At 43.9% G+C, this 22,949-nt stretch overlaps 1 protein-coding gene across 28 annotated transcripts in view; it reads right to left on the bottom strand.

Moving 5' to 3' along the window:
* SCRIB (scribble planar cell polarity protein) overlaps positions 1-22,949 on the bottom strand; it is a 792,600-nt gene that overhangs the window by 274,955 nt on the left and 494,696 nt on the right. For all 28 annotated transcript variants that reach the window (XM_085604619.1, XM_085604607.1, XM_085604621.1 and 25 more), the window contains 2 exons: positions 12,040-12,120; positions 4,990-5,265 (listed from right to left, as the gene is read on the bottom strand). In XM_085604619.1, the coding sequence (XP_085460745.1) occupies positions 4,990-5,265; positions 12,040-12,120 (357 nt within the window). The remainder of the gene's footprint in view (positions 1-4,989; positions 5,266-12,039; positions 12,121-22,949) is intronic.

Genomic DNA, 22,949 nt, shown 5'->3' with positions numbered 1-22,949 from the left:
GCCAGTGCAAGTGACCAGGGAAGCCCTTTTAAGGACATGTGCTGGACACTGGTGAAAACAAGTTCCCCAGCTACATGATGGCTTCATTGAAAATAGGGATGTTTGGTACCAAACTTCTCGTCTTGATAAATCCAACACTGGCATCAGTGTGGGTTTATCAAAAAACATTCCCTCAGAGGGCATCTTCGAGATGCCCCCTGAAAACCTACCAGTCTCTGGTGTGCTTTCTGACTGGATTCTACCAGCCCGACACTTGAGACGAGTTTGACCTCATAGGGTGAGAGCCTTTTGCTCACAGGAGATCGGAACAGAAGCCTGTCCGGGAAGAAGGTGTAACACCCCCTTCCACAGGATAACCTGATTAGCCTCACTGGACTGGCAAGCTTTAAAGGAGCTGCTGCCTTTGGAATGCAAATTTGTCTCGCCTCACAGGAGCGGAAGCCACCCCCTGTCCAGAGCCCCCTTGGCACCTAGAGAGGCACGAAAATTAGCTAGTCAGGTAAGCGGGCCACCTCCAGGCTAGTACCACCCCTAAGGTGGGCCTACCGCGAGTTAGATGTGATTTTTCAAAGGTAGCCATCTTTGTGATGGCATGCCGAGACATTCTGGAACTGGGTTATGCCCACTTCCTACAGGAAATGGTCATATGGGGGGGCATAGTGATACCTAGGGTCACTAGCCCAGTGGCTACACTCCCATACGTTCAGTGTTTAGGGGAGTCCCTGGCACCACAGAAGCAGATCCTGACGACATGAGAGAGGACACTGAAGAGCCGCAGAAGACTGAAGAGAGCACCTGACTTGGCCCCAGCCCCGCCACCTGCAGCTCTCATCTAAAACTGCACCAAAGTCGACTCGTCCTCCAGATGTGACTCCAGAAACATGGGAGGACTGTCTGCCTTTGACAAAGACTGTTCAAGAAGAAACTCCAACGAAGGGACTCGGAGACCTCCGGAACCACTAAAACCCAACATCTGAAGCACCACTGCACTAGTCTCCTCCGGACTGAGCTGAAGTGGGCCAACGTTGCCAACAAGGTTCCCCAGCCCTGCAGAGAGAGTCTGCATGGTTTCACCCCTCCTGGACTCCCAGTTGCCTGCAGCCGCTGCATGCAGGGCCCCCCACCCCCCTACCGCGACTGCTCCGGTAAGGAAAAACTCAACGCCTAAGACACCGTCTGCACCTGTTGCCCCTAGGCCTTGGAGAAGAGGAACAAAGGTGTCCCCCTATTCCCGAGCATCACAAGGCCTGGCCTACTTCACTGGCTCAGCCCCACTGGCTTGCTAGCCAGAACCTGCAGCATCTTCTTCCCAAGACCGATCCCCATTGAAAAACATCAGGCTCCAGACACTGATTTGCACCCTGCCGCCCTCGTGCCACTTGTGGTGTATTATTGGTGCTGTCTTGGACCTTGCCCACCATTCACCTCAACTCCTGTGATTGGTCCTGTAAGTCGATGTACTGTAGCTGTTTGCCAAACTTGTTCTTCCTCCATTGGATAACATTGCAGAACTCTGAAATTGCACCATGTCCACTTTTTAAAGTGAAAAGTACTTCTATTTGAAAATGAACTTACCTGAACGATTTTTCTTTGATGCCTAAACATATATTAACATACTTGCTATTTTTATAAACTGGCGTGGATCTCCTCCTTGAGTTGTGTTGTCATTTATTAATCATTGTGTGCATTTGCAAATGTCTTACAGTCCTCTGTGTTAAGCCTAAGGCTGCCTAACTACATTACCCACTAATAAAGCATTTTAGTATTGCATAGCAAGCCCTGTCCACTAGTAAGGGAACTGCTAGACTCTTTACACGGTACATTAGATTGATATATCACATTAAGAGCCAGCTTCCTACAGTTCCACTTCAGATGAAGCACTTCTTGGAGAGCCCTAATTCAGATTATGCAGAAGAGGATCACAGTTCTACAGGATGCAGAATGTACACAAGAGCCATGCATCTACCTGCAGGTACTGATAGGGCTATCTGGAAATGTGAGGCAATTAGCGAGTGAGTATCAAACACTTGGGCTGACAATGTCACACTGCACAGGTGTCTCCAAGCACATCCCGAGGCACATTATAATCAGGCTAGTGACTAAAATGGATACCTACCGCAACATGTGAATGGTGACAAGGCAATGCTCATCCCTGAGATCCAGTGATCAAATGAAATCTGCCCTAGGTTATGGGAAAATTCACAGCAATGCAAGTATGTTTCAAGGTGTACTTGTTGATAAATCTTAAGACTCTAGGGCTGCATGTTTCAGCTTGTGCTGCCCCAGGAAGTACCTGGTTTGTCTTTCTTGTAAAGTCTTCTAAGGCACCTTTATGCCACAGGCTATGAATCTGTTGGATCAACAACTTTAGATCTTCTGTCAATGTCTGAGAATTCAAAGAATGTAAGGGTACAGCATAAATGAATATTGTTGACTACTCATCTGTTTGAAGTTATCCAGACCCATTTCAGGAGTAATGAGCCACCCACACTAGTTGCTTGTAGGACGACTCAAGTTTGATCGGTTAGGTCCTCTGTCTTAAGAACTAGTGCCTGTTGACATGGTGAGCCTCCATCCACAAAATCATTACTTCTAACGACCATTGTTACTTCAACCTCACTACAGCACCTATCCCAATACTTTTATTTAGATATACTATGATGCAACTACAATATTAGGTCATTTAAGGTAAGAAAATAAGTCATTTAAAAGTGTATGTAAAAGTAACAACAAATTTAAGTGATCTAATTCAATAATGTAAACTTACTTCCAGAATATATATTTTTTAAATCACTTAAAAAGGTTTCCCGGTTAGAATTAGCTTAACAAACACATGCTTAGTAATTGATTACACAATTAAATTACAGAAAACATTTTAAGACCAGGAGTCCTATTTTTTAAATTTAATACATTTTCAAATTATACACTGAACCTACAGACAGGGGTTATTTACTTTATTTAGTGGGATCCCATTTGCATGGCTTTTTTGCAGATCCAGGGCAGTAACAGACTACCGGAAATACGCTAACATTTAATGTCATTTAGCAATGCTTTTCTGGGGTCAAAATACTATTGCACTTGGATGACCAAGTGCACCCTTTTATCACTTGACTAACCCAAGGTAGCAAGGCCAAGCCATAGCAGTAGAAGGCTCACTCCATAAGCTGGTGGGAGGTATAAAACAGAAAAAAACATTTAATACATGCAAGTCCAGGCAATTAACTTGTAAAGAAAAGGACGTTGTTTATAAATCTTTGCTAAAATAAACACTAAACAGGCATAAATATTGAAAAAGAAGTGCCTAGCTTCTTCTGGACTAGGTTAGCGCACCCAACACAAATGCAGCTCATTAACGCCATACGCTTTAATTTAACTTAAGACTGAGCCATATGGCACATGTTACAGTGTGGAGAACGGCTGGTGTGGCCTGAGAACCACAAGAAGCCTCACATTGTTACTCAAGCCTTCTTTTCAGAGTATTTCCAGTGATACTTAAACCTGGAAGGTGATGGTTCTTGAGGTTTTAGTCGCACCCATTCAGTTTCAATGATACAGACTAAAGTCCTCAAGAGAGCACTTGCAAGAGTACAGAAGACCCCTACCAGAAGGAAAGAAGAGCCCTGCCCCTTCAAGAAAGAAAAGCATTATTTTGGAGAGATTCCAATGTTATAATGGATGGAAGGAGGTAGGTACCAGGTCACACATCTCAATGACTACAGGTGAGAGACTCTCCATGATCTAGACCTCAGTAGTGCTCAGCTGCTACATTATATTTAGAGTTAGCTATAGCAACGTCACAGACATTGCAACAATCAAAACACGAAATGACAAAGCGTTAGGAATTTTGTGTTGTAAAAGCAGCACTACTCTCCCAAAACGCTTGATTAAGGAAATGAAAATGCTTCCGATTAACACCCTTAAGGAAGGTACAATATGAACTTAAAGATTATCTTCCTGGTTACAGGCATTCTCATGCGCTTCTTCTGAAATACTATTGTTTATTCTATGCGTGTTGGTTTTTCTCAATTTGCTATTTGCATCTATTGCTTGGTATCAACATGCATTTTATATGGAATCAGCCAGTTGTCTCATATTACTTCTCACTTACCTTATCTACATGGTTTACCTATTTTGTATACCTTGTGATTTAATTAATTGTGCATAATTTTTAAATGTACCAAATGTCGTGTCTACACCCCTTCTATCGTTTTGATTTCTTCACTTTGTACCAGCCAGCTCATTCTGAGAGTAGATGTCTCTGAAACGGCCAATGTCCTACCTGATTTTACTCATATTTTGGCCTCCTTTTCTCTTTAAAGCCCAAAAATGGGAAATGAGTCACCACCTCTCCATACTTCTGTTAAAATGCTTAAGAGACATCACCATAGTTTAGCACTACTACCTTAAGTTTAGGTTCTTTGTGTTTTTTCTTTTTATGCATCTGTGTTAATACAATTTTTATGTGTCTTTGATGTTTTAGCATTTGTTAGATTTCTTCACAAAATTGGATACAAGCTCTTTATATATGTAATGCACAGGTAAATAAATTCGCCATCGGGTATAGTGCTCTGCTGAAATCTTTTAATCTTGTTTGTTAGGTTTGAGGGAAGAGATCTACTTCTTTAGTTACAGTGGTCACTGCCTTCAGGCTGCCATTTGTCCTCCTATTGTTTGCTGAACACATGATTCAGCAATGATCCCCAACTCCCCCCGTCACTCACCTCGGCTTGTACATTTTAATGACATGAGGACCGGTTACACAATGGGACTGTGCCATTACAAACATTCAAAAGAAAGTACTCCTCTGAAATGCGTGAAGAATCCCCTAAGTATTGCAAGAAGAATTTTAAAACTAAAACATGTATGCTAGAGAACAAATGTCCCCAACCCCAAAACAAAAGGTCTGGTGTGACCAAGCTCAATTTAAATGCAACATTTAATTACTCTTAAGGGGATTTCAAAGCATGGGAACAAAAAATAAACTCTTACCTCCATTGGATATTCATCCTCCATGCCTCGTGCCCGGTTATTTCTTTCAAATGGATCCACCTCCTGCCCTTCAGCTTCGTCACCAGGATTCACTTGACTTGGTGGTGGCGGGGAATGTGGCCTCATCCGCTGCAGTGCTGGTGAGGCTCCAGCATTTGCTTCTTCACCCGGCTTTACTATCTCTCGCTCCACCAGCAGGGTGATGGTGGGTGAGGAACCGGTAAGCAGCGCTACTGCCTGATCGTGCCTGGCTTCTGTCATGTCTACCCCATTGATCTAAAACAACCCGTAAACCCAAAGTGTCAGCATCTGGAGAACAGCCATTTGGAGTTGAAATCCACAATAGTCCCCATTCTTGATCACACTCATCCCAGCCACACACCTCAGACTCGGGCTTGTCAAACATGTCTTTCAATAAGAGTAAATAAAATTAAAAGCTATGGAGGACGGGTTTGTTAGGTGCAGAATTAGCTTAAAAAATTGAGGTGACCATGTTTGCAGGTCAGAAGGTGCTTCTTTCCTATGCATTGAGATCAAGACTAGAAAGATGCAAGATGGCGACAGGTGTAGGGTTAGCATGTCAGTGAGGGGGCATATATAACAGCAGTCATAAAACATAAGGGGGATAGGGACAAACATAGGAACCGAGGAGGGGGCTCAGGAAGATCCACAGAAAGCACTGCATTGTGCTTACAATGTTACTCAACTCCAGAGTGGAGGAGTTCCTCGAATAGACAACCAGTAAATGAAAGAGATGGATTGTACTAGATCCAAAAGACAGGGGTGAAGGCTCTGTGACAGCCTTTAGATTGAATCAAATCCATATTTTAGGCAAGGAACCTGTACAATCTTCAGCAGCAATGACACAACTGTTACTATGTGCAGCAGAACAATAAACCACACATTTTGGTCTAGTGAACAGGTGAGAAGTTGCTTTGACTGTCCCTTGAATGTAAAAACGATTACCTCGACAGGTCCAACGTGCCTCACTGTATTGTCCATTATTAGTGGTGCATGAAACAAAAGGCCAAGCTAATACAATCCCTTATTTTCACTTGTACAAAGTGCTGGTGACAACTCTTACAGTGGCAGAATAAATGTGTTGCTCAGCTCGGGTGTTCTGACCTATTTTGTAGATAATGGACCTGCCAATGTTGTAGAGTGCTAGTGGTAAGATACAATAGCACCGAATTGGTTATGCACGCCATTACTCCTAAAATTACAGTACACTTACCTGGGAATGCTGTGAAGCACTACTGAAAACATAAGCTAATGCTGCATGTCACTATTACTAAGATACAAGAATAGACATGGCTGGATTTACTTGAGAACATTATTGGCATTATACAAGAGTAGAGATGCTTGGTCGCTTGGTAATTATTGCTAAAGGGAGAGTACACAGGCCTCATAATACTCTAGAGCATCATAAAGTTTAGATACAAGAGTGCACATCTGGTAAAGCAAATCACGTCCAGTAAGTTACATGTGCACGGTAATGCTGGGTGGCACTATTGGCAAGTTATGACAGCTCATGTGAATGGTAAAGCTTGAGGACACCATTGGTATTAAAAGAAAAGTAGGGATGGTTGGCAATGCCACGTGGCACAATTGCCAAAATAGGATTACAGGTCTCCTAATGCTGCAGCTTATTTGTGAATGCTGCAAAAGCTGACCGCAGTGAACAGATTATCTGCAAAAGCATTTTGCAACTCAGATATAAGATGGTACAGGAATCAGAAGTGAGGAAGTAATTGAATGTCTATGCAGCACTGATTCAGGATCCATGGAAGATCCAGCCAAGTGAACAGGATGAGCCCCCAGTTTTATCACTGCGGGATTTTGTGCTAAGTGGTTTTCTAAAGAGGAATTTCCAAAGCATATTCATGTAGTAAAAGTATGTAGTCCTAGTCAATTTTATTGCACAATTAAATCCATACCAGACGAGCATCTTATTAATACTTAATCAAAGAAAAAGGCAGAAAGTCATTATAAAAATACACAGTACAGGATAAAAATGTCAATTTACAAAGCCATAGTTTTGGAATCACGTTATACAAGCAGACAATACAAGATAAAATGTTGATCACAAAGCAACCCTTTTTTTTTAATGGACAAAATATACCAAAGTTGTGATAACATCAGCAAAAAGTGCAAAGGCTACTTCAGATGCCGTCACCTGGCTTTCGGTGAAGAGTATTTATTTCACAGTAACCGTAGAGATAACGTTGAGGTACTACAGCAGCGGTCACTGAGCGCTGCACAGAAGTACGTGATTAGAGACTACAAGCAAAGGCCCAGGATAGGCAACACCTAATAAGTGTGCCAGAGGTGTAAAACATTAGTTTATGGCGTGCTAAAAAGCAAACATATTTGTATTACATGGTTAGTTAACCCTTTGCAGCTCAAAAGCTTCATAAGAACACACTAATCACAGAGCACTTAAAAATAGTACCCTCGTAAGAGGTGACAGGGGTGGGTGCGTAAAAGCGCCGACAGAGGTGAAAATACGTTTCAAGATCAGGGATGCCAGGTTACTACCCATTTGCAGCCTAAAAATGTTAACATATGAGTTGCAGGGAATATGGTTGCACCGTAAGCTTATTAAAGGGCTTCAAAAGACAACAAGGCAAGTGCTTAAAAGAGGCGCATCTAGACTTAAGGCTGTCTGCTTGTTCTTAACCTACTTTTTCAAGAATGGGTTCAGGATGCGTTTAATTGCTTTTTTAAGGGAGCATCACTTGTTTTATAAGGACCTTGAATTTCCGACAGACCAGCCTAGGCTTCAATTATTAGGCTGCAAGATGTCACAAGCAACCAGCCTTTTTGCGCGAGCTTCAAGAATTTTGTAAACCGACAGATCCGAATAGGGCCCGTTGCTTTGAGACTTGCAATCACATCCGGCCTGCAGGACCGGATGCCTCCTAGGTTAAAAGGAGCTCTTAGTAGAGTCCTACTCCCTCGTAATGAAGCAGGGCACAAACATGTTACATGATGATTTTCTTCCTCTGCATTACACAATCTTCAGCAAGCCTTTCAGTGATCTACTTCCATGGTACCCTATGTGTCTGGCCTGGGAGAAGGCCAAAGCGATATCTCACAAAATGAACTTTGAGGTGCCTGGACCCAGCTGACCTCCAGGTAAAACTGGGGCTTAAGGATTTTATACTCGATTAAGATCATCCAAGTGTGAGATCTGGAAGATATGGACTCTCCTATGAGCACGGAGACTTTTTTCGTCACCCCAATAATCCTTTTTTAAGGGAATTTTCCCATGTTGGCCGAACGCTCAGATCGTCAATGGCCAGGTCTGGGTACCGACGAGTGGGGGCATCGTCATTTGTTTGTAGTTCCTGCCAGAGCGGTTGGCACAACTGGTTTGCTGGGGTGGACTTTATTCTGCTCCATGCTTTTATGTAGGCCCCTTTTGGGTTGGTTTAGTAGGCCAAACTCCAGCCTCATCTGGGCCGGTGAGGTGTTTGGAGGGAGATGACTAAGCAGTCTGAATATTTTGGAGGTGATTAAGTTTAGGGTTAAGGCATCTCTAACTCGGAGGGCTTTGCTGTCATAACAGATGCTCAGTATAACTTTTGCGGTTATCTTCAGCAGTGGCAGGTAGCTTGAACAATCCAGTACTCTTTGTAAGGTATGAAAGGCAAGGAGCACGTTGTCACCTTTTCTCAGCAGGTTCATCCTATGCTGATGGAAGGTGACTATCATCAAACAGAACTCCTAGATATCTATAGGCTTTTACCAGCTCCAGTTGCAGACACCATTTAAAGGTACAGGTTCATATGATGAGGTGCTTAGTTACAAATTGATGCTGAAACTAGTGCAAGGCAGTGCCTCACTGAGATGTCCAGAGACAGAGGCTACATGGCATAGTACGATCACCTATCCAAGACAGCGCAGGTGCTCAATGGACAGTTTGGTTTGAAGTAGTATATCCCCATACAGAAGGGTTATTTTGAAGGGATCATAGTGGGAATTACCACTAAAGAAAACTACACAGTACTACACAGATAGTGTTTTATGAATAATCTTTATTATGGTTTAGAGCTCAAACTTTGATGAGGCATAACATCCTATGTGATGACATGTTTTATTGGCACCACAGGAATAACTCATGTAGCGCAATGCAGCATTAGATATACAAATGGGAGTCTGTCCACGTCCGTAAGTGGATAGACTTGGAAGAAGGTGCAAGGAAAAGTTAGAGGGCATACGCTGACCAGAAGGATTAAACTGAAATGTTGCATCAAGAAAACACCACAACCACCAATACTTCTACAGCTTCCACAGTTCCATGCCCAGGCAGAAGTATCCCTTGGTTATTCATATACACAGTAGAGGAAACCTAATATCAAGATGGAGCACTGAATCGCTCTTTGACTGCATTGGATGACTTGTTTACCCTTCCACCAATGCTCTTGTAATCTGGCGAATGATAAGAGGAGGAATTTGCTTACAACCCCAGACATTTGTGGATCTTCCGGAGAAGCCGTTACCTATTTCATAGGTTTGGAATTGTCAAATAGCCACAGTAGGTGTCTATCAGGTTGGTGTTGCTAGATGTGTCAAGAAACAGGTTTCATAGAGGGTACGTCTTGTTCGTAGTCCAACACTAAACTGGTGGACGAGTGACAAAGGTTGGTGACTGAGGCAAGAAGGACACGGTAAGGAAAATACCCAGATGTACCCCTCTTTTCCCAATTTCCTTCTTGAAGCAGAGGGCCTTCCATGACATTCATTTCCACAGTTCCAATGACAAAACAGATGTGTACACTTTCAAAGTGATTGTTTGACACCTATGTCGTCTCAGGGATGTCAGATGAGAGGATGTGCTCTCAAAGCTTTATCAAACGTCAAAACCTGAAGATTTGGAATAATGACACAAGCTCCAATGTGCATTGTCAGATGAGAAAATAGACAAGAGGGAGATGTTTTAAACTAACATGCAGCACACAGGGCTAGGATTGTAGAAGACATGTCTGCAATTCCAGGCATTGCTGTATTATAGCATTGCCACATTTTCATTAAAGTCAGTGTAGCTGTTTTTGTTGGTTACTGATAAGGGGTAAACAAAAGGGAAAGATTTGAGGCTTCCTTCTTGTAGTGGTCTGAAGAATTCAACATGTGACGATGCCCCCTGAATATGGTTATCTATTCTGCCAAAGTAAGGACATCCTTTAACAAAATCCTCGGAACATCGAAAAGTAGATAACTCCAACTTCACAAAATCCTCACATCATCTCTTCAATAATGCCATGCCCCAAAACTACCAACCACACAGCAATATCCATATGTGCTACGTCTAACATACCACATTCACAAACACTACAGCAACTCCTGCTGCAGAGCAACATTTGGTACAAATGCCAAAATGCAACTTCGATGCAGTCACTGAACTGGAACTCACTGCACCAGAGGCATTGAAAAGCATCCTCGTGTTAAGTTTTATTACTAAAGATCACCGTACAATCATTGAGGACTTAGACAAGTGGTGATGGTTTACTCAGGTATGTGTAAACGTAAAAGGGGCAGCGCTACTAGTAACCTACTTTTCTCATCCTCGTGTTGTGCATGGGTGGCCTGCATGTATAGACAAAGACATTCGCTCAGAAACCAACCCAGAAGAGGAGGAAGCAGACAAAAGCTACGGGGTTAGTAAAAGAAGACCGGTCAAATGAGCAGGACCAAAGGCTGAAGGGTAAGACCAGATCATATTTTCGCCATCACCAGACTCCTCACGTGCCGCCTTCCAAAAACAGCAAGTAGTGCTTAAAGGAAGTGCTAAGAAATGTCCCTTTTAGCTCTCCATTCTCAGCAGCCCAAGTCAGGATGCTTGTGTAACCTACTAATGAAGGGAGGGGTGTTGAGCTGTTTGTTCTATGAAACACTAGGATGTCTTGCTTTAATAAAAAAGGACTGGTATTCTGAACAGAAGGCACAGTAATGAGAGGAAAGATAGCATGTTGGTTATGTGCTCAGGCCATAGATATAAAAGGCATAGGATGGCAAGACCTACTGAGACATCTTATGTATTTTATTACCAACATCTTATGTAGTTCAAGACTAAAAAATAAACCAAAAAGCAACCTACAAGAGGCAGGAAAAAACTCTGATACTCCCTTTCAATGATTTTCATATGTGATAAGCTATGGTCAGTCTAGCATAAACATGTAGAACCTTACAACAAGGAGTCCCCTTTAGGTAACTACTCAGAATAAGGTCAGAGACCAAGTCTGACACTTGCTCTTAGGCAGAAACATTACTTAAGTGGATAAAGACTTAAAGCTGGCTAAAGTGCAGTCCTGTGGTAAAGGACAGACAGAAAGCCAGCACCGACAAGGCAGTATCCGCTCTTACCAATGGGAGTTGTTATGGTAACACATGCTGTTACCATCACAGCAAATTTAGAATAACCAGCACTCCACCAGCAGCTGCCAGGTGAGCCCAACTCACTTAGGGCATGCAAAGTGAAGATGACATTCCATGAGTCAAGGAGAGCAAAGAGGCAAAAGCAGATGTGGGGAATTGGAGAGTGGGGCAAAGAGGTGCAACTGTATTTCAGTACAGAAGGAAAGGGATGGTCTAGAACATGGCAAATAAATGACTGTTGAGAATACACCACACCAAAAATGCAAAGGAAAACTCATTCCAGTTTGTCCAAAGTGCACAGAAAAAGGAAGAACTGGTATAAAACAAAGTAGGGTTAGATAATAAAAAGCCAGCCTCAGCCAGGTGGAAGAAAGATACAAACACAACAGGCACCAACAGAGCAAGCACTCACAAAAGCTATATTCCTTATATCAAACTCAAAAGAATATTTGACATAAACTAGGGTTGCTGCCTCAGAAACCAGACCCAATAGTGTAGCTGCAACTCCAAGAGCACAAACATGCAGCCATGCAAGCACAACACATAATATAGCCACTTCAATCCTAATGTTGTAGAGATGGGATGAGTGTTTTCGGTGACTGGAAATCTGAGAAAGGGAGACCGAGTGTGAAATGTCAGCAACTCAAAGAAGCATGCAGCTGGAATACTCACCGATATAACTCTATCCCCCACGCTGAGAGCACCATCTTTATGAGCAGCTCCGCCCTCTGCTATCCGTGAAATGAAGATTCCCTGTAAACAAGAGAGAAACCTTGGTCAAATTCAGAAGACTGGGTTGCACACAAGTACTGCAAAGCTCAAGCAGGGACAGGAGTTTGCATAATGATATGGTCAAAAACTAAGAAGTGAGGAAAAGGTAGCAGAAACTGTTGGGCAGACATGGTGAGTTGGTCGCCATGTTAAAAATTCCTAGATATACGAAGCCACCTGTGCTAGCAGAACAGTTATTAAGAATCATGTAATTCGAGCTTTACTGCTGAATAGGGTTTCAGACCGTGGTTGAAGACCACGACCACCGCTGAAGCTATGTCACTGCTGCCTCAAAAGAGCACCAGCACTTTTTGACATGGGCTAAACAAACCCATTATGCACAATACAGAACACATATGAGCTTCTCAAAATAAACAAAATAGTTCCTTCCAATGACAGTGTGCAACACTTAACTGACAAACAAAAAAGTGCCTTATCAGAACCTACAATGTACCTCAGTATCCCAAGATATAATCACTTTGCAGAAAGCAATGGAAGGGTGAATGTGAAAGAGCCATCTCTCATGGTCTTAAACTAAAGATAGAGTTTGCACAGGTATTTGTACTCTACTGTAACCAACATCCCCTTCTCATTCATTATTAAACATCTGTCAAAATATTTTTCTCATCCATCAAGCCTTCACTAGCGAAACCAAGTCACCCATAACACTGTAAAGCAAACAGCGCTAATTTGCCCTCAATGGACTCATCATGAAAATGTACAACACATTTCAAGCAGTTGAACCAGAGTTAATAATGTCTGTTTGTTGTCAGTTTATAGTTAAGCTTTTATTTATTTTACAGAAAGTTTAGAGACAGGTGGGAAAAACACAACTATGGTTGAAAAATAATGCTTCAACAGTGGCAAAAGAACTGAAGGAAGACAGAACTAGTGGTGAAACAACATCCATAGTAGAAGAGCAAAGGTGACCAGTTGAGGATAAGAAGTTAAAAGTGGAAAAACAAGAGAGGAAAGATAAGACCCAATGAGTGGTAGCTTAACATAGGTGAAGTTAGCATTGAGGATGGAAGAGGCTAGGGGTCAGTGCTAGAACCAATCAGACGCACAGCAAAAAGTGCACAAAAGGAAAAATGAGTGGAAGAGCAAGAGGGTCTGCAAAAAATAAGCAGGCCATATTACAAAGGGGCCAAGTCAACAGACTACAAGTGAGGAAAGATGGGCACAACTAAGACCAAAAGCATGTGAAAAGAACGGTACAAACAAGAGGTAAAACAAGCAGATGAAAGCAAAAACAGAACAGAAGACAAAGAAAGAGGACTATGACAAGAATGAAACAGTGAGAGAACAAAGGCAGAAACAAACAAGCATTTGCAATGCAATAGGTCTCGCAGTTACACGAGTTAAAGCTATTGGCATTGTAAATGACAATGCCAATAGGCATTGTTATTTGCAATGTCAATAGCTCAAACTCGCGTAAATGCGAGACCTAATGCATTGCAAATGCTTGTTCTTGAATGAGGGTGAAGTGTAAGGAAGAAATTGTCTCTGATGTAATGATAGTACCAGAGTCCTCGGGGCACATTTATGAAAAGTAGAGGAGAGTGCCAGAGGCATACAACACATAAGAAGGAGCTAATAAAACAGGAGAGACTGGCAAGAAGGTGGTACCTGGAAAGAACAAGCTGCCGCCATTGTGAAACAAGCAGGAAGTGGGATAAGGGAGGGGGTGGCAAATGGTGTGCACTTTTGCGGCCGCTTTGATGTTCGCAGTAGCCACGCGGCTCACTGAGAACATCAAAGCAGCCGCGAAATGATCACGCAGGCTGCCAAATAAGAGGAGAATGGAACGAATGGTGCAGCGTAAACAAGAACTAACAAGTTGAGAGGAGGACAAAGTAACAGCCAAGAATGAAAGTGCCAAATTACCATAACATGAAACATTAGGGTGAAAAATAAATCAAAAAACCAAGCAAGAGGACTAAAACAAAAGCAGCGAGTGGTTAAAAATAGGAGAATTACGACAAGAATCAACTTTTGCTAGAGACAGAACACTATGGGAGAGCAAGAGGGTCACAACAAGTACTTAAAAGTGTAGCAGGGAGTGAGAAATCCTGGGAGTCTTCGTTCTACTACTTTTCACTTCTTTGGGACACAGTGGACTGCTTCCTGAGTACATGGATTCTCACTATTGTTGCAGACGTCTTGCTCTGCTACCCTTTCATTCCTGCTGTACACTACCTATTTTGTTTCTGACCCTCTCACTTTGCCCTTTTGGCTCTTGCGCATTTTTGTAGTGGGTTGTCTATTTAGTTTGCTTACTTGGTTTCTATGTATTACCTGCTATTGGAATTCTATGTATGTAGTATGGAATGTATTGTTTTGAATGTACGCATGGAGCCTTCTTCGGTTCGAGGTTCAATGGGCTGAGGAAGTTGCCGATCAGACTTCGTGCTGAAGAGGTGCTCCATGTGCCAAAGTGAGAGGGTCATTGTGGCGCACGCGTAGGATAAACTGAGCTTTGTCACAGCACGTTCCTATTTCCTAGGGAACAGTAGACGCTACATAAAAGTTACGGTCACTTTTGTAGTTCCCTCGCTAGAAATACATACGCTGTTGTTTTGAAGAGGTCGAAATTCGAATTCACTTTGTTTCAATAACAACATCACGGTGACACGCAAACCTTAATAATAAAGAGGATTCATTCTGACAACAAGCGTGTCTTCGTGATATGCACAACTCTTTTTAATTAATTCTTGGGCTGAATATTGAGTGTTTCGGTGATACACTCACCATTTTAAGCAACTGCAAGAGCACTTAGACAACAGGCATGTCTCGGTGATACGCACACCGCATTTCAATTAATTCTTTGAAATAAAATATATAAACATGTCTACAGTTCGAGAAATCACTCCACCTTCTACGTTTTTAGATAAACCTGGTAAACCAGTAATGCTATGGGCAGAGTGGTTTGGCTTATTCGAGAACCACCTTGTGGCCATCGATGCTACAAATTATTCTCCTCCTTGGAAATTCGCTTTGTTGTTTGGAAGTTTGGGTCTAGCGGCCCAACGCATTTTCAATAGCTTAACGCCAATACCTCCTCCTCATGGCAAATCAGGAGACAGGCAGTGGAATGTTTATTTAGAAGCTATTGCTAGGTTGAAAAAGCAATTTGAGGAATCCCCGAATATTATGCTAGAAAGGCACCATTTTTACAAACGGAAGCAGGATGATGATGAAAAGGTTGAGGAATACATTTCTGCCCTGAGAGTATTAGCAACTTCTTGTGATTTCGGCCCTCTGTTGGATAATTACATCAGAGACCAATTTGATTTTAATTGTTCTTCCTCTAAGATTAAAGAGAGAATTCTTAGTTGTAAAAACCCTCCACTCTCTGAAGTAATAGACTTGGCATTAAGCATTGAAAGATCTGTAATTTCAACTAAAGCAATGCTGTCGGAATCAATTCCAAAGGTAAACATGATATCGGAGGAGTTTAATGAGGATGGATTATATGCTGTAGGCTCAAAAGACAAAACCACGAAACCTGTACAATCCAAAGTCCAATATTACTGCTACAGGTTGTAAGAAATTGGCTCTATATATACTGCACTAAAGTGAGGTACAGTGTGTATAGAGTCCAAGAGTCCCCAAAGGTAGGCAGAGGTTAAAGTTAGATAGAACCTTACTCTCTAAAGTGGTAGCTTGGTCGAGCAGTAAGGCAGTATCAGAGGACAGTGTTAAGCATTTGATGCAATCACTCAGTCAGCAAATGAATTCACACACTCAAGAACTGAACACTAGGCCAATTGTTGTTGTATAAAAATATATACTGTTTTATTTTTCTAGAACCAAGCAAGCCTGGCACAGGTAAGCATATAAATACTTTGCAGTAATATGATACTTTGTAATACAGTTCAAACATGCAGTAGAAATTATACTGGTTTTGGTTTACAGATAATGTAGCAGATTGCAACACTTAGCAGGTATAGTACACATTAGAATGAATAGACTTTTTCAAAAAATTGCAGGTAAGTTACTTTTTCTAACTCAGTGCTGGATGCCTAGATTCAGCACTGGGATATTTCCTGAAAACAGTTGAGAAAATGCGTTTTTGTTATTTGTGTGATTTTAAAGAATATTTTCAGATTTCAAAACTCCACACTTCGAAACTTTTTGGAGCAGTACATTGAAATAAATGGGCTTCTACCATAAATTGTAGGTAAGTAACTTTCACGATACTTTTTCTAACTCAGTGCCGGATGCCTAGATTCAGCACTAGGACCTTTCCTGAAAACAGTTGAGAAAATGTGTTTTGGTTATTTAGATTTTTAAGGAATATTTCAAGTTTTCAAAACTCCACACTTAGTGGATTTTTCGAAGAAAATTGTCAGTTATTCTAGGGAAGAAAAACAGGTTATCGGTTTGCAGGTAAGTAAACGACTGTGGGAGTTAAGATTCTGGGGTTAGACTCAGGGGTCCCCCAGGGTCAGTGATGCACTGTGATTGCACCCTCAGTGGCATTAGGGCGGCCGGGTGCAGAGTGTTGAGGCCCAATGTTATCCTATGGAGGATAGGGGGCTTCCAGTTGCTGGCTGCTGGCTAGCAGGCCACACGGCTGTGGGAGCAAGGCTCCTAGGGTTTAGCTCAGGGCAAGTTGGGGACCAAAGTAGCACCAATGGTGCACCCTCAGCGGCACTAGGACCGCCGGGTGCAGGGGGCTGTTTTGAGGTCGGGTGCCCTGTTTCCAATGGAGAACCTCCAGGACAAAACAAAACACTGCAGGCTAAGGGAGGAGGACCTTCTGGGTGAGACCACCACTTCGAGGGGTAAGTTGGGAAGTTGTGGGTTGGTTAGGCACCGTTGGGTTGGGCACACAAGGCCGTGGGGCGTCGGGTGCCTTTTCACGTCGGATTTTCTTACCCGCTCTGGTCGCGGTAGGTGGGATCCTCTGGATGGAGGCTGCAGGCGTTGTCAGGAGGCTTGATGCTGGTCAGGGGTTGCCGGATCTCGGGTCAGGATCGCCGGGGGGACCTCCTCGTGGTGTTGGTTTACTCGAGCTCGGGGTCGGTGGGTGCAGTGTGCGCTGGATTCGTGGTTTCTGGCTGGCACCAGAAGCTGCAGTTTAAACACGTCCAGTGTTCTCGGGAGATAGAGTCCTGGAAGTGAAGGTAGGCAGGTCCTCCGGGGTTTGTGAGGTTGCTGGCTGCAAGACACGCCGGGATTTCGCAAAAGCAGGTTTGAGGGGAGACAGGCCTGTAGGGCTGGGGCCAAGTCAGTGGGCGTCGCCCTAGTTAGCTCTGCACGGCTCTTCGATCCTTCTTATCTTTTCTTGTGGTTTCTAATCTGAGGAAGCAAGGTTCAGGGTGCCCCCTAAATATTAAATGTAGGGGTGTTACAGGTAGGTAAAGGGCAGGGACCAATGGGTCCCTTCCCTGGGGTGGGTACACCCCCTAATTCTGCCACTCTCCTGTGGGAGGGGGGCAGGAGCCTGTCCCTGGTTGGCTGGGTCCCCCATCCTCAAGATGGCGGGGACTTGAGGTTGTGCTTCACCTTGCCTCCCCCACCTGAGGGGTTGAGTTGGCAGAGGTGGGCACACCTCCCTTCCTCACTTGTTTTTCCTGCCGGTTCTCCCGCCCAAAGTGCGGGTAGAACCAGTGGGGAACAGTTGCTGAAAGCAGCAAATGGTCGGGGGAGGCTCACAAAGGCTTTGAAGCTTCATCTTCGTGAACGCTGCCCATCCTGGGGGAGGCGCGTAGGGACCTTGTCCCGGGATGTGCATTGTTTCAGGCCCCCGAGAGCAGCAGGCTCTCGACCCAGGGGTCCAAAAACATGTCTGGTGGTGGCAGCCTAAGCAGCAACTCAGTCAGGTCACTAGTAGTTGGTCGAATTTCAGGGGGCATCTCTAAGATGCCCTCTGTTGTGCATTTTACATTAAATCCCACACTGGCATCAGTGTGGGTTTAATGTGCTGAGAAGTTTGATACCAAACTTCCCACTCTTTAGTGTAGCCATTATGGTGCTGTGGAGTTCGTAATGACAAACTCCCAGCACCATATACTCTTTAATGGCAGCACTGCACTTACAGTGCCCAGGAATGGACTTGGGCACTGTAGGGGTACATGGCTCATGCACCTGTACTCTCACCACTGGCATAGGGCACCCAGCTAGAGGGGTGACTGATGTATGCCAGGGCAGTGGTTTGTGGGCATGGCACACAGCAATGTGTGCCAAGTCGACTCTTCACACATGACTTCACACACACGCAGCCTGCAAAGGCAGTGTAACTGCAACAGAACCCCGCTTTCCTACACAGGTGGGGTTCTAAATTCCACATCGGCAATTTTAAAGGCTGTCCAGCTTTAGGTAAATGCTGCTCCATTTGCAAAAAGGTTGGTCATTTTCAGAAAGTCTGTAGAAATCTAAAGAAATCTGTGAAAGTAAGCAGTGTGGATGTTTAAATGTGCTCAGAGTCTCTCGACAATCTCTTATTAACTCTGGATTTTGTGGCTGATCCAGTAGAAATTAAGGGTCCTTTGTGTGAGGCTACCATCAATGGAAGAGACCTGAAAGTCATGGCAGACTGGTTCGCCATCACTATTCTTCGAGACTCTACTTTTTATGAAAAATGGGGTAAAGAAGTTAGTTTATCTAAAGCAGCCGTGAATCCTAAAGCCTTCGGCGAAAAAGATATCGATATGATGGGATTTTTCATGGGCAATTTACAAATTTTGAACAGAACACTATGTACTAAAGTTTATGTGGCAGTCAAGGGAAAAAACATTGTGGGGTGGAAAGACCTAGCAAAAATGGGACTGTATTTAGTACCAGGGGATGAAGATCCTATAAGGGCAAGGGAATTGTCTATATGCAATGTGTATGAATCAAAAATTGATCGCAAGGATCGGTTAGCTGAATTCAGAAATGTATTTAATGACAAGGTGGGCTTAGTGAAGGGTGCTAAACATAAAAGAAAATGCTACTTACCGGTATGCATCTGTTCTTGGCATGTAGAGCTGCAGATCCACACACAATGCATAGATCGCCATCTGGTGTTTGGCCCGGATGTTTGCACTTGTTTTTGTCTTGAAAAAGTCATCGCGCTCCATCTTCAAATTGTTTTTCGCCAGCAGGGAAATGATGGAGTTTTGCGAGAAACAGATAAGATGCTCATGTGTGCTGTATCTAAATAAGAAAGTAGTGGAACAGATAAAGGTAGCCGGGGAGGTGGGTGGGCGTGTGTGGATCTGCAGCTCTACATGCCAAGAACAGATGCATACTACTAGTAAGTAGCATTTTCCGTTCGAGGCATATGAGCTGCAGATCACACACTATGCATAGATTGTATAGCAGTACCCATCCCTAGCGGTGACCACCAGTATCTGCAGCAGTAGTTTGAAATAATGTTTTGAGTACAGCCTGGCCCACATAGCTTGCTGTTTTGTTTGCACATCTACACAATAGTGCTTTGTGAATATGTGCGGTGTAGACCATGTAGCTGCTTTGCAGATATCATCTAAGGGAATGTTTCCTAAAAATGCTATTGAAGCCCCTATCTTTCGGGTAGAGTGGGCTTTAGGGTGAACTGATTATGTACGTTTTGCTTTGTGACAGCAAATCTGTATGCATTTGACAATCCACCTTGCTATCCCAGATTTTGATATGGGGTTGCCTTTATGTGGTGGTGAGAAGGACACAAAAAGTTGTTTTGTCTTGTGAAAAGGTTTTGTTCTTTCAATGTAATAAAGCAGTGCTCTTTTTACATCTCTTTCTGCGACTGTTTGTAGTTGCGAGAGGAATACTGGCAACTCCACAGACTGGTTGAGGTGGAAGGGAGAAATAACCTTACCTTAGGGAGGAATTTTGGATTGGTTCTGAGAACCACTTTGTTATGGAGTTGTAAAAAAGGTTCTTGAATAGTGAGTGCCTGTAGCTCACTGACTCTTCTAAGGGAAGTAATGGCCACTAGGAAAGCGACTTCCCATGTTAGAAATTGTAGCTCGCATTTGTGCAGAGGTTCACAAGGAGGGCCAATTAGTCTTGTGAGAACTATTTTTAAACTCCACACAGGTGAGGGTGGTACCCTGGGGGGAATTATTCTTTTGAGGCCTTCCATAAATGCTTTGATAGAAGGTACCCTGAATAGCGACAAGTGTTGTCTATTTTGTAAGTAGGCTGCTATGGCAGCAAGGTGTAACCTAATAGATGTGTATGCTAAATTACACCTTTAGAGATGCAGTAGATAACCTATGATGTGTTGAATAGACACATCTAGAGGATTGATGGAGTTATTGTGACAATATATCACAAATCGTTTCCACTTTGCTGCATAGCAGGCTCTAGTGGTGGGGCATCTAGCTTCCTTGATAATGTTCATACAGTCAGGGGGAAGGTTAAGGTAACCAAACTCTAAGACTTCAGGAGCAAGATCGCTAGGTTGAGCTGTGATGGGTCCGGGTGTCTGATCTCTCCACGGTTCTGGGTTAAGAGGCGTGGGGAGAGGTGTAGTTTTTGGTGCGGGACTACGGATAGTTCCAGTAATGTGGTGTACCACGGTTGTCTGGCCCATGTTGGAGCAACTAGGATGAGAGTCAGTGAGTGTTGCTGTAGTTTGCGCTCCACCAGTGGAATGAGTGGGAGAGGCGGAAAAGCGTACACAAATCTGCCTGACCAATTCATCCATATCGCATTTCCATTGGACAATGGGTGTGGATATCTAGCGGCGAAGCTTGGGCATTTGGCGTTTTCGTGTGTAGCGAGGAGATCTATCTCTGGTTGCTCCCACATGTGGAAAAATGGTTGAAGAACTTGCGGATGAAGTTCCCACTCGTGAATCTGTTGCGTCTGACAACTTAAGAGATCGGCTAGGTTGTTCTGGACTCCCGGGACATGTTGGGCTAGGAGAAAATATTTCTGAGAAATAGCCCATCACCATATGCTTTGCGCTAGTTGAGAGAGCTGTAGGGAATGTGTCCCGCCTTGTTTCAGTATGTAGTACATGGCTGTCACGTTGTCGGTGCGGACTAGGACAGCTTTGCCTGATATTTGTTTCTGGAATGCTTTTAGGGCTAGGAAGATGGCTAGTAACTCCAGGTGATTGATGTGGAGTAGCTTTTATTGAGGTGTCCACCTGCCCTGAATGGTGTGATGTAATAGATGAGCTCCCCAGCTGGAGAGCGATGCGTCCGCTGTTAGCACAATCTGTGGAACCGGCTCGATGACGGTCGCCCTTTGGAAAGGTTATTGGTGTTGCACCACTGCAGAGACCAGTGCGTGCGACCGTCCAACACCAGATCTGTCAGCTGACCTTGAGCCTGGTTCCACTGACGTGCCAGACATTCCTGAAGGGGATGCATCTGGAGTCTTGCGTGAGGTACAAAGAATATGCAAGAGGCCATCATCCCTATCAACTGCATGAACACTCGAGCTGGAAGAGAATGTTGCGGCTGAAATTTTGATATGAGTTTTTGTATGCTTGCTATCCTGGCTGGGCTGGGATATGCAAGTGCTTTTGAGGTGTTTATTGTGGCACTGAGGTACTGTTGTATGTGGGACGGTTGTAGGTGAGACTTTGCGTGGTTTACTGTAAACCCCAAGTCGTGGAGTAGTTGGATTGTGGTGTGAGTGTGATTTACACACTGATGGTATGAGTTGGCTTCTATGAGCCAGTCGTCTAAGTATGGGAAGACGTGGATGTGTGGTCTTCTGAGGTGAGCTGCAACTACCGCCAGACACTTGGTGAATACTCTGGGTACTACGGTGACTCCGAATGTTAGGACCTTGAATTGGTAGTGCTGACTGTCCACTACAAACCTGAGATATTGCCTGTGAGAGGTGTGAATGGGAATTAGAAAGTAGGTGTCCTTGAGATTTAGAGTGGCAAGGAAATCGCCTTGTGAGAGAAAAGGAAGGACCTGTTGAAGCGTGACCATGTGAAAATGGTCTGAGTGTATGTACAGGTTTAAGGGTCTGAGGTCTAGGATAGGTCTTAGGGAGCCATCCTTCTTCAGAATGATGAAGTACAGGGAGTAAACTCCTGTGTTTGCTGTTGCAGGGGGACTGGTTCTATTGCATGTTTGTGTAAGAGGGAGATTACCTCCAGCTTTAGCAGCGATAAATGTTCCAGTGACAATGGGCACTGTCTGGGTGGTATGTTTGGGGGGGTAGAAGTGAGTTCTAGACAGTAACCCGATTGAACGATTTGTCTCACCCACCTGTCTGTGGTGATGTTGTTCCAGAGAGGTAGGAAATGTAGCAATCTTCCCCCGACCGGAGTGGAATGGTCTGGGGGAGCGGAGGGAAGTCATTGGGTAGGGGTGGAGGCAGAGCGGGTATTATAGGTCTTGCCTCTACCTTTGTTATTATTGCCTCTGTAGCCTCCTCTTTGATAACCTCTGGTGAATGTGGTCTAGGTGGGAGTTTTATAGGACGTGGAGGGATTGTCAGAGGAGTAGCCTCTGGAGGTGCCCTTGTAAGAGGAGTGACAAAAGGAACGTCTGGGAGCTTGTGATTGTAAGGCTCCCATAGATTTAGCCGTGTCGGTGTCTTTTTTCATCTTTGAGAGATGAATCCACGGCAGGCCCAAATAGACGTTCCTGGTCAAATGGCTGGTTAAGAATGGAAGTCTGTACCTCCGGTTTAAAACCTGAAATGCGTAGCTATGCATGCCTGCGCAGAAGGACACTTGTGTTGATGGCTCGGGAGGCAGTGTCTGCCACATCTAGAGCGAAATGAATGGAGGTGTTTGTGATGAGCTTACCCTCCTGTATGAGGTCGTTGGTCTTAGTTTTGTATTTGTCAAGGTGTTGCAATAGGGACTCTAGCTCATCGTAGTGTGCCCTATTGTATCT

Source organism: Triturus cristatus, chromosome 5_1 (genome assembly GCF_964204655.1).
Source record: "Triturus cristatus chromosome 5_1, aTriCri1.1, whole genome shotgun sequence".
In the NCBI taxonomy this organism is placed as follows: Eukaryota; Metazoa; Chordata; class Amphibia; order Caudata; family Salamandridae; genus Triturus; species Triturus cristatus.
This window is presented reverse-complemented; position numbering and strand designations above follow the sequence as displayed.